The 13,158-nt window shown below is 31.7% G+C and overlaps 1 protein-coding gene across 21 annotated transcripts in view; it reads left to right on the top strand.

Annotated features, from left to right (window-relative positions):
* The window catches only part of LOC147870838 (uncharacterized), a 144,517-nt gene that overhangs the window by 51,199 nt on the left and 80,160 nt on the right, over positions 1–13,158 (top strand). For 10 of the 21 annotated variants that reach the window (XR_015533127.1, XR_015533124.1, XR_015533126.1 and 7 more), the window contains exon 3: positions 7,657–7,739. Coding sequence is in view for 10 of the 21 variants with exons in the window: in XM_087341825.1 (XP_087197951.1) it covers positions 7,657–7,739 (83 nt within the window). In the remaining 11 variants the exon portion in view is untranslated. Of the gene's footprint in view, positions 1–2,453; positions 3,387–5,491; positions 5,723–7,656; positions 7,740–13,158 lie in introns of all 21 variants that reach the window. The other 11 variants (XR_015533129.1, XR_015533130.1, XR_015533128.1 and 8 more) reach the window with 2 other exon arrangements.

Genomic DNA, 13,158 nt, shown 5'->3' with positions numbered 1-13,158 from the left:
GCCTTTAAATTAATTTTACATTTGTGGAAAATGTAAATATCTCTAAGGTTATAATGGAAAAATTAAGGTTTCTGTATATAACTTAGAGGCCATAACATTAGTTATCCTAATATTTTAATATTTTCCGTCAAATCACAATTTTTAATAAGATAATAAAATGTAAAATATTTACAAGTTGGAACGTTCCAACTTGTAAATCGATCATTCGATACGGAACGAGAAATGATATTTTAAATATTTTACATTTTATTATCTTATTAAAAAATGTGATTTGACGGAAAATATTAAAATATTAACTTAATTCACAATATGACGCAAATATACTATCTTATTAGTTATCCTATTAACGTGTATAAATTAAATTATGTAATGAAATACATTAGTATTGACAAGGCTGGTGATAAATCTGTGTCTGAAATCATATAAAAATTTACATAATAATTTTTCTTTTCAGTATTTTTCTTTACGAATATTGCAAAAAAATATATCTTCTTCCTTAAAAATTGCCGAAGCATATTCGAGTTATCTTCTGCGTTTGCCGTTTATAAAACTTTATAACGACGTAAGCAGTACACTTTAGCCCCTTAACAGATACTGCATTAAAAACAACCTAATTATTCTTAATTATCATTTAATTTAGATCGTCAAAATGATGTACTACATTAGAAATCTTTTACATTATTTGCCGCCGTAAGAGCCAAAGAAGACTGCATTCATTAGGTCTGTATTTTATATGGCGGCCTAGCGACGGTACAGCGATTCAGACATCGCTTAAAATATTATATGGTCTCCTAGTTGCAGCCGGGCAGGTAGATTGGAAGAAATTTTAGGGAGATCAAAGCTTGTACACGAAAATGAAGTGTATGTGTACTTATTTAATAATAGCACAACTAATTGTTATTTTAGAATGGGTTTTATTTGTTTGATAAAAATGAGAAAACAGAACTGTTTCTTTGCTTTCATAGGTTTTCATTTATAGATTCATACAGTGATCGACCTATCGAATGACCCCATACCATGTTTTTCTTTTTGTGCTCAGAGTGAAAGTCTCAGCGTTTGATGCAATTGGCTCAACTTTGCATCATAAAAATGCTAATTAGAACTAATAGGAAGCATTAAGTATCATTCCTCTCTTAAGATTTGCAATAAAGTATCGAGTTGAAATCAAGATTTATAAATGCAGTGGTAACAGAATTAGGACTTGGTTATGTGCGCTTTTCAGGCATTTTCCAGCATTTTTGATTTTTCGAAAATTTTGAAATTTTTCAAAATTCTTTGAAAAATTTGGAAAATATTTGAAAGTGAAATTTTTAAAAAAATTTACATTTTGTTTGCTTTTTGAATAATTTCCTGCATGTTTTGATTTTTCGAAAATTTTCAAAATTTTGAAAAATTTCAAAATTTTCGAAACATCAAGAAATGCTGGAAAATGCCTGAAAAGCGCACAAAACCCAAACATTTTGAAAAATTTGAAAGTGAGTTTTCAAAAAATTTACATTTTGTGCGCTTTTTGAATAATTTCCTGCGTATTTTAATTTTTCGAAAAATTTTCAAAATTTTGAAAAATTTCAAAATTTTCGAAAAATCAAAAAATACTGGAAGATGCCAGAAAATTGCACAAAACCAAAATTTTATTTGAAAAATTTGAAATTGAAATTTTAAAAAAAAATACGTTTGGTGCGCTTTCTGAATAATTTCCTGCATATTTTTATTTTTCGAAATTTTTTCAAAATATTATAAAATTTCAAAATTTTCGAAAAATCAAAAATGATGGAAAATGCCTGAAAAGCGCACAAAACCAAAATTCTTTGAAAAATTTGGAAAATATTAGAAAGTGAAATTTTTTAAAAAAATTACATTTTGTTCGCTTTTTGAATAATTTCCTGCATATTTTGATTTTTCGAAAATTTTCAAAATTTTGAAAAATTTCAAAATTTTCGAAAAATCAAGAAATGCTGGAAAATGCCTGAAAAGCGCACAAAACCCAAAAAATTTGAAAAATTTGAAAGTGAGTTTTCAAAAAAATTACATTTTGTGCACTTTTTGAATAATTTCCTGCATATTTTAATTTTTCGAAAAATCAAAAAATGTTGGAAGATGCCTGAGAATTGCACAAAACCAAAATTTTATTTGAAGAATTTGAAATTGAAATTTTTAAAAAAAGTTTGATGCGCTTTTTGAATAATTTCCTGCATATTTTGATTTTTCGAAATTTTTTCAAAATATTGTAAAATTTCAAAATTTTCGAAAAATCCAAAATGCTGGAAAATGCCTGAAAAGCGCACAAAACGAAATTTTTTTGAAAAATTTGGAAAAATTTGAAACTGAAATTTTTCAAAAAAATTACGTTTTGTGCGCTTTTTGAATTATTTCCTGCATATTTTGATTTTTTAAATAATTTTTCAAAATTTTGAAATTTTTCTTCAAACTTTTTCTAACCTGATGCTTTGCAGAACCGGACTCTGTCTCTGAGGAACGCGGTCGTTACCTCACACGGCCTCTGATGCGCAGTCTCTGAAAAGACCGGGTGTGGCACTTGGAACTTTTAAAGGCCCGTTTCTCTTCCCAAATAACCTTCTCGGAACCCGTTGCTGCCCGCCATCCCGCTGTCATGGACCAACGTCGGAGAGTGAAAAGTGTCAGAACGAAGAACAGAGTTATTGCATTAAATTAAATTAACATTCCTGAAGATTAAGGCACGGAGAAGAAAACTATGACCCACGGGCCGAATGCGGCCCGAGAAGAAATTCAGTCCGAATCTTACGTTGCTTGGATTTTATTAACCACACGATCTGCTATGACATTTACTTTCTACGTTTGCCGTTTAGGGAGCGCATAGATTCATGAAAGCAGTCAACATGGCTAATATTGTGGGCACTGTTGGTTTTATAATTACATGACATCCACATGCATAATATTTATGTCAAATGTTGTGTCAGTGTGATTTCCATACAGCACCCCTGGAGGTGAAATCCGTAATCTACGACGAATAGCCAACGCGTCTTAATTTAGTTGCACCGTACGCCAGCGCCATCTGTGCCGTGGTATGGCAACTCGAAGAACCACGCGATTACCCATCATGCATTGCTAGAGAGAACGAAGTGGTTGCAGATTTGTTGTTGGCTGTTAGTAGAGAACGCAAGGTCAGGTTGTACGTACATACCACGACCTATAAAGTGCTCGCCTTGGATTAAGTTTTGTGTGATACGCTTGTGGGTGGATAAACTTGTGTGATGGCAATACTTCTATTACCCGAATGTTTGATATTATGTGCAGTGTTTGTAACTTAATAATAGAATTAAGCGTGTGTATTTGTGGCTGTAAGCTGGACCCACTTTTCTAGTAAACCTGTCACCAGTGACATTGGAGCAGATTGCAAAACGAAGGTAGGAACTCATTTTTAAGTAGAGTGTGATGTGTGTTAATTCGCCTTGTGTCGGTCCACACCAAGACTATCAAAATAAAAGCCAGAGAGCCAAACGCATTATATTTTCCGTATATTATGAGAGTAATTTGCAATTACCTATGTGTTTTGAAATCAAATTCAGTGATTTTAAACGAAGCTCAAAGGTCTGATTTTTATGGCAGACCAATTTTTTACTACCATGAAGGTACAAAGATGGCTGTCTTAAATTTTGTTTTCGTGACTATTCAGAATAACTCCCCCTAGCAGAAGGACAGCAAGATATGTTGAAACGCTACTGAAGTGTACTAAACGTTTACTTTAAGCCTGCTGATGCAAACACGGTCTAATATTACTCAGTAGTTTTATTTCCACAGAGTCATTAACGAAGTTTTCGAGACATATTTCATGCTGCTCTAACACGAGTAATCTTTGAGTGCGTGTAACGTATTACAAATATTTTAATACCAATATTTGCATGATTTTATACCAACTTTAATAAAAATCCCGTCAGTTAAGAGAGGGCAGACTGGCACGTGAGCATTATAAAAAAATTGAAAGTGGAACCACGGTTCCCTATTTAACGTTGAAGAACGTTTAACTGTATAAGGTATATTTGTACTGAAATACAATTCTAATGTATACCTTTACGTCTTATCTATACGTGACGTCATCCGCCGACAGCTGATCTAAGTGTTGCCAACGCACTCACTAGAACCGTTCTTTGTCACGAAATAAATGGGCCAAAACGCCTAAACCGTGAGAGTTAGCTGAAATCTGTTTGCAAATTTGAAAAGCTCGTGTTTATTTACGTATTTCACTCGCAATATGTCTGGATCTAACTCTTACGCTTTAGACGTGGCAAGCGGTTGAATTTAAGGAACGAGGGTATAGTTATTACGTGTTTTGGGTAATTATTTCAACAATGTGTAAAATATGCATTATGGAATAAAGTAAACATCATTATTGGCGTTTGAATAAGTTACACACCAGCGTTACAGTTTCTGTCGAGTGTATAGCGTGATTTTATAAACGTTAAAAAACTATAAATGTCATGACAATAACCGTCTAGCAGCCCAGTACAGTGAAGTTTGTAGCCGAGTTTCGAGGTTTGACGTAGCAAAACGAAACATTTGCAACGCTGTCAATGGCCCTGAGCTATTCTTGGCTCTGCAGTGAATGCAAGTGCGGTAAGTAGGTCACTCCTGGAGTGCGGGGGGCGGGGGGGGGCCTCACCTGTAATCTGTGTGTTAAGGAAGAAAAAGTTGTTTATTCCTTGTTCTATCTGGTTGAGAACAACCGCGTTACTTGATTTTACGTCGCGGAAGTTGTGATTATCCAGACCGACTGTCATTTGTCAAGTGATCAGTCAGGGAAACAGGCAACATGGGGGGTGGGGGGGGGGGAGTAGTTTATTTATTACAGGGATTATAATTTTTTTAAAGATATTTAATTGCATAGAGATTTAAATTATTTTGAGGTTTATTTCGTTAATCGAGCCATACTAAGTTTTCGATACGGTGTCTTAATGGTAAATAAATCGTATATACTTTGCGCCAATATTAAAACGATCCCAGAGGCCGGGAGGTGGTGCGGTCGTAGGATAAGAGTAGCAGTTAAGACAAAAAAAACCGATTAACCAAAACGTATATTTAATAAAAATTAAATAATCATAGAAATAAAAGGAACAATCATCCCAGGGCTCAGTCCTCGGTTGGGTATACGAATAGACACGTCAAAACAGACCTGCCTTCAACCTTTCGCCTCGATGGCGCGCTGCTGTCTCGCGCATGCGCTGTGGCGCGAATTTTAAATATACGTACCAACTTTGAGCAATTTTTTTTTCGCATCAGCAGCTGGAATTTTGTGTACAATCATTACTAGACGAGCAAAATTTCAGGTGAGGTTTCGGCACGACCAACCTAACCATTCCCTTGTGTGAGAGAACATTATTAAGCGTGGTATCGCACTAGGGTAGCAACGGGAGGCCATGGCACAGCTGCGAGCATCTCGGCCAAACTCAAGTGTATTATTTATTAATTTGGTAGTCGTGTACATATATCGCATCTGGCATCCGTCTTGCTGCAGCGCCTCCAACTTGGCAACGCTGCCACGGCGAAGGCCGAATCAACATCACACGACATGAGGCCAGTCCATTGTCGTCTGTGTGTATTTCTACTTCTTTCAAACATGGACCATCACTATGGGATTCATCTGCTATTGAATACGCAAACCGGGACTTGAAAATAAGAAACTGGGAAGATATTGTGGAAATATTTGGAGGAGGAGATTTATCTACAGTAGAAAAGAAAGAATTAGGTAAGAAGTGTTTCTATGGCTTCATTTGTGGGGCCGCTTTCCAATATGGCAACTTGATTTTTAATTTTTTGTTTTGTTTAGCAATCTATATATCTATCTATATATCACCACTTTAACAGTATATGTAATAATGAAAAATAATAATGTAATTCTGTTCACGATTGCAAAATTTGTGTGAACAGAAATAACTCCTATCTGCGTTGTCACATTGATGCAGTGGTTCAGGGTTGTCCATAATCCCCCCTCTGCATTGTATTCATGCTGTTTGAACGTGGAATTAATTGTTTCTGCAAGAATATCACTGGAGCCAACACTCGTCTGAATAATATTTTGAAATGCAGCCCCTGTAGCAAAGAAAACGTCTCACCAGATTCTAGGCTGTGAAGATGTCGATTTTGATGTTCTCCGTCCGAATTTGTTGGTAGATGGCGACGTTTCGGAAGTCAAGTTTACGAACTTCTTTGCTCAGTGCGTCTGAATATCGCGTTACGTAATCGAACTGATAAATATTTGTGTGTGTATATACAGTGGCCTGAATTTCAGCTGAAGAGCTTTAGATTCTGTTCTGCAAAGAGCACGAATGACCATCGCTGCTTTTGGAGCTTACTGCCCCTTGTTGTCCCCCCAAAGGTCCTCCCCCTCTCTCTCTTGCTTTCAGTTCTTTCAGGGGATTCTCTTTTCCTCAGTGGAATAGAAAGATACGTCCCGTAGGATTCAGTCTTTTAACCAGCACCTGCCAGACCTTCTTCAGCGTTGCCAGATTTCAACATACGCGCATCGTGCGGACCGGACTGAACGTATTTCAGATCGGGATTGCGCTACACCAAAATCACTTGTTTTACGTGAGCATTTGTTGATTTGTTTCAGTAGGGGGCCCAGTAATTCCACAGAAAGTTTAGATATGGGCCGTCTTGTACTCTTTGCTTCGTTTCGCGTGAAATGAGGTTTGTTTTTTCAGATAAGTGGGAAGCGTTGGTGCAGTTATGATCCCTTGTTAGTCGAGGTGTATCATTTGCGTTAGACGTTGAAACTTCGGAATTTTTAGTGTGGATTTTCTTCCGTCTAGTTTCAAACAAGGAACCCTCATTCAAAAGGAGCAGTGTGCGACATGTTTTACTTTATTTCCCTAAATGTTGAGGAGGGCCGGGCCCTTCTCGAGGTTTAGTCCCCGCGATTAATACGGTGTCCGCCAGGGATAGAATTATGATGTTGGTACTTTGTTTATAATCTCAGGACAGCATTCAGTTGTGCCATGTTGCCGGACCTCACCAAACCGCCCCTTTAAATATTAACCGCTCCGTGGACTCAGTTAAATACAACACATTCTAGTCCTTCACACCTTTAAAGCACAGTGGTAACTATATGTACCACAGCTCACTAAACTCCGTATTTTGTCCACATCGTATACCTAAAAGATTGTCAAAATAAACACAGATTATTTCTTTAAAAGTTGCTCTTTGTAATGGTGAAGTGTCGTGTTTTCTTCGCGGTACGGCCTGATTCCTTAAGTATTAGTTAGATGAGCTCTGGTTTCAAAGGGTTTGGTAATTATCTTTTTGCTGAAATCAGCTTCAGGAACGAAGTCACAACCTTCTGATATATTAAATATTAAGTCTATGACATATTATTTTACTGTTAGCTTTCAGAATTAAAATAGACACTGACGTGTCATCATGCTTAATAATTCTTGATATTTATTTGTACTAAGAACCACAGCCAGAAACCTTACTTATGTAAATGAATAAACGTGTGTGGAGAGTCGAATGATGTCATAAATGATGTGTGTTATCGTCAGTTGTCCGATTGAGGGGAGAGACTATTTTGAATTACATAGGAAAATACTTAGACAATCCACACAAGACGAAAAAGCCGTCGATAAGTCATCTTGACGTATTCAGATCTTGTAATAACACGCCCGTACGTGCGTTTTGCAGAGGCCAGGATGGGAGGAGACTCCACGGATTGGGATCATGAATTATCCTCCAGTCTGCAGTCGTTACCTCCAACAACCTCCAGGGTGAGTTTGTATTATTATTATTATTATTATTCCTCTTGGTAATGTTTATAAAAATTGTAAATGTTACTGTGTTTCTTTTGTCATTGTATTTCTTCTCCGTCACAATGTTCAGCGTGAGAACAAAAGTGGATTATGTAGTCTGTTGTAACCAGAAGGATATAATTTGAAATGGCCGTCGAAGTCTGAAGATTTCTGACGGTGATGCCTTGTTCTTTTAAACTCTGTGTGCATTGCCTAAATGATAAAATTATAAAACTGAAGCATCTGGCTTACGTGATTCAATCTGAAGACGGAATCACAATCCAGCATATATATATATATATATATATATATATATATATATTGTTATAAGCTGGTCTCTGAGTTCTCGTACAGGAATCTTACTTGTACAAAGTATGAATTTTAAAGCAAATTTCTGTTAGCTGTGAATTTAAATCGTTTCTTAGAACGTTATTAACTAACGGTTCCTTATTTCCATGGAGAATATTCTTCTTATTATTATTATTAACTACCGAAGTACAAATTCATGTGACGTTTCTGCCCTTTGGAAAGTTCTATGCACATGTAATATTAATATGTGGGTTCAAGGTACAGTATGCGAAGCTTATTTGTGTTCTCATTATCCTTGGTTCGTATTATTTTGAAAATTTCACTTCTGCTGCTATTTTGTCATCAGAGAAAAAAACCTAGGCATTAATTGTCACATTAGAGAGAAAATTAATTTTAATTCGTTACAATTTCTTGAAAATCAGGATCTATCAAGTATACCTAAATCATTTTATTTTCCAAATATTTTTTAAACCATATACTGAAATTCTCAAGAATTGAAACAGTCGTTTACAGATTATGTTGGATGTACTCCACACTATTAAGAATTAGTAGGAATTTTAAGTACTTGAAACGTAATTAACGAAGTCAGTGAGAGACGTTTGTAATGAGTGACCGAGTCAGGTTAATTTGGGGTGTATTAATCCAAATTTACAATTTCCTTAAACGAACCAGTTCATGGGCTGGTGAATTGTTTTTAAAATTGTTACAATCTCGCATCCAAAGTTGTGTTTCCGCAGTTCGGACTCGAATCGTTGTGTAAGCACTAATTTTTGTCTCCTGGATGACTTTCGTTTTGCATGGGTGCAAAACCTGATCTCTCATTTTAAAAAGAGGAATGTAGACTGAGAGTGTTTGATCCCAAGAGAAAGGAAGTGACTGGAGAATGGAGACAATTACAAAGTCAGGAGCCTACGTATTTCTAGGCCGACCCTTCAACAAGATTTCCACATTACATCAAGTACAGGAGACTAATATTTAACATTTCGATAGAAAGAGCATTATTTTAATATTTTAATATATTTTAAATATTAAATATTAATTGTAGTAATAATATTTTAATACTCAATAAAATATTTTATTGTGATTAGACGGTTAAAATTAAACAATTATAATTTATCACAATATGACGCAACATTATCATGTCTTGCTGTAAGAATTTAAATTTATATCGATTATACACCTGAAGATGGTTCATTGAAAACCGAAACATGTGAAAAAGATGACGCTCTAATTTAAAAATCGAACATTTCGATAGAAAGAGCATCATTTTAATATTTTAATATATTTTAAATATTAAATGTTAATTGTAGTAATAATATTTTAATATTCAATAAAATATTTTATTGTGATTAGACGGTTAAAATTAAACAGTTATAATTCATCACAATATGACGCAACATTATCATCTCTTGCTGTAAGAATTTAAATTTATATCGATTATACACCTGAAGATGGTTCATTGAAACCCGAAACATATGAAAAAGATGGCGCTCTAATTGTAAATCGAACGTTTCGATAGAAAGAGCATCATTTTAATATTTTAATATATTTTAAATATTAAATGTTAATTGTAGTAATAATATATTAATATTCAATAAAATATTTTATTGTGATTAGACGGTTAAAATTAAGATATTATAATTCATCACAATATGACGCTACATTATCATCTCTTGCTGTAAGAATTTAAATTTATATCGATTATACACCTGAAGATGGTTCATTGAAAACCGAAACATGTGAAAAAGATGGCGCTCTAATTGTAAATCGAACATTTCGATAGAAAGAGCATTATTTTAATATTTTAATATATTTTAAATATTTTAAATATTAAATGTTAATTGTAGTAATAATATTTTAATATTCAATAAAATATTTTATTGTGATTAGACATTTAAAATTAAGCAATTATAATTCATCACAATATGAAGCTACATTATCATATCTTGCTGTAAGAATTTAAATTTATATCGATTATACACCTGAAGATGGTTCATTGAAAACCGAAACATATGAAAAAGATGGCGCTCTAATTGTAAATCGAACGTTTCGATAGAAAGAGCATCATTTTAATATTTTAATATATTTTAAATATTAAATGTTAATTGTAGTAAAAATATATTAATATTCAATAAAATATTTTATTGTGATTAGACGGTTAAAATTAAGATATTATAATTCATCACAATATGACGCTACATTATCATCTCTTGCTGTAAGAATTGAAATTTATATCGATTATACACCTGAAGATGGTTCATTTAAAACCGAAACATGTGAAAAAGATGGAGCATTAATTGTAAATCGAACATTTCGATAGAAAGAGCATCATTTTAATATTTTAATATATTTTAAATATTAAATGTTAATTGTAGTAATAATATTTTAATATTCAATAAAATATTTTATTGTGATTAGACGGTTAAAATTAAGCAATTATAATTCATCACAATATGACGCAACATTATCATCTCTTGCTGTAAGAATTTAAATTTATATCGATTATACACCTGAAGATGGTTCATTGAAAACCGAAACATGTGAAAAAGATGGCGCTCTAATTGTAAATCGAACGTTTCGATAGAAAGAGCATCATTTTAATATTTTAATATATTTTAAATATTAAATGTTAATTGTAGTAATAATATTTTAATATTCAATAAAATATTTTATTGTAATTAGACATTTAAAATTAAGCAATTATAATTCATCACAATATGAAGCTACATTATCATATCTTGCTGTAAGAATTTAAATTTATATCGATTATACACCTCAAGATGGTTCATTGAAAACCGAAACATGTGAAAAAGATGGCGCTCTAATTGTAAATCGAACGTTTCGATAGAAAGAGCATCATTTTAATATTTTAATATATTTTAAATATTAAATGTTAATTGTAGTAATAATATTTTAATATTCAATAAAATATTTTATTGTAATTAGACATTTAAAATTAAGCAATTATAATTCATCACAATATGAAGCTACATTATCATCTCTTGCTGTAAGAATTGAAATTTATATCGATTATACACCTGAAGATGGTTCATTTAAAACCGAAACATGTGAAAAAGATGGAGCATTAATTGTAAATCGAACATTTCGATAGAAAGAGCATCATTTTAATATTTTAATATATTTTAAATATTAAATGTTAATTGTAGTAATAATATTTTAATATTCAATAAAATATTTTATTGTGATTAGACGGTTAAAATTAAACAATTATAATTCATCACAACATGACGCAACATTATCATCTCTTGCTGTAAGAATTTAAATTTATATCGATTATAAACCTGAAGATGGTTCATTGAAAACCGAAACATGTGAAAAAGATGGCGCTCTAATTGTAAATCGAGCATTTCGATAGAAAGAGCATCATTTTAATATTTTAATATATTTTAAATATTAAATGTTAATTGTAGTAATAATATTTTAATATTCAATAAAATATTTTACTGTGATTAGACGGTTAAAATTAAGCAATTATAATTCATCACAATATGACGCTACATTATCATCTCTTGCTGTAAGAATTTAAATTTATATCGATTATGCACCTGAAGATGGTTCATTGAAAACCGAAACATGTGAAAGAGATAAAGCTCTAATTGTAAATCGAACATTTGGATAGAAAGAGCATTATTTTAATATTTTAATATAATTTAAATATTTTAATAATTAATTTGTTAATTGTAGTAATAATATTTTAATATTCAATAAAATGTTTTATTGTGATTAGACGGTTAAAATTAAACAATTATAATTCATCACAATATGACGCAACATTATCATCTCTTGCTGTAAGAATTTAAATTTATATCGACTATACACCTGAAGATGGTTCATTGAAAACCGAAACATATGAAAAAGATGGCGCTCTAATTGTAAATCGAACGTTTCGATAGAAAGAGCATCATTTTAATATTTTAATATATTTTAAATATTAAATGTTAATTGTAGTAATAATATTTTAATATTCAATAAAATGTTTTATTGTGATTAGACGGTTAAAATTAAACAATTATAATTCATCACAATATGACGCTACATTATCATCTCTTACTGTAAGAATTTAAATTTATATCGATTATACACCTGAAGATGGTTCATTGAAAACCGAAACATGTGAAAAAGATGGCGCTCTAATTGTAAATCGAACGTTTCGATAGAAAGAGCATCATTTTAATATTTTAATATATTTTAAATATTAAATGTTAATTGTAGTAATAATATTTTAATATTCAATAAAATGTTTTATTGTGATTGGACGGTTAAAATTAAACAATTATAATTCATCACAATATGACGCAACATTATCATCTCTTGCTGTAAGAATTTAAATTTATATCGATTATACACCTGAAAATGGTTCATTGAAAACCGAAACATATGAAAAAGATGGCGCTCTAATTGTAAATCGAACGTTTCGATGGAAAGAGCATCATTTTAATATTTTAATATATTTTAAATATTAAATGTTATTTGTAGTAATAATATTTTAATATTCAATAAAATATTTTATTGTGATTAGACGGTTGAAATTAAACAGTTATAATTCATCACAATATGACGCAACATTATCATCTCTTGCTGTAAGAATTTAAATTTATGTCGATTATACACCTGAAGATGGTTCATTGAAAACCGAAACATGTCGTGAAAAAGATGACGCTTTAATTGTAAATCGAACATTTCGATAGAAAAGCATTATTTTAATATTTTAATATATTTTAAATATTTTAAATATTAAATGTTAATTGTAGTAATAATATTTTAATATTCAATAAAATATTTTATTGTGATTAGACGGTTAAAATTAAACAATTATAATTCATCACAATATGACGCAACATTATCATCTCTTGCTGTAAGAATTGAAATTTATATCGATTATACACCTGAAGATGGTTCATTTAAAACCGAAACATGTGAAAAAGATGGAGCATTAATTGTAAATCGAACATTTCGATAGAAAGAGCATCATTTTAATATTTTAAATATTAAATGTAAATTGTAGTAATAATATTTTAATATTCAATAAAATGTTTTATTGTGATTAGACGGTTAAAATTAAACAATT

Source organism: Zootermopsis nevadensis, unplaced genomic scaffold, assembly GCF_977971745.1.
Source record: "Zootermopsis nevadensis isolate Lab colony 2312 unplaced genomic scaffold, Znev_1.0 Znev_ptg000093l, whole genome shotgun sequence".
Classification (NCBI taxonomy): Eukaryota; Metazoa; Arthropoda; class Insecta; order Blattodea; family Termopsidae; genus Zootermopsis; species Zootermopsis nevadensis.
This window is presented reverse-complemented; position numbering and strand designations above follow the sequence as displayed.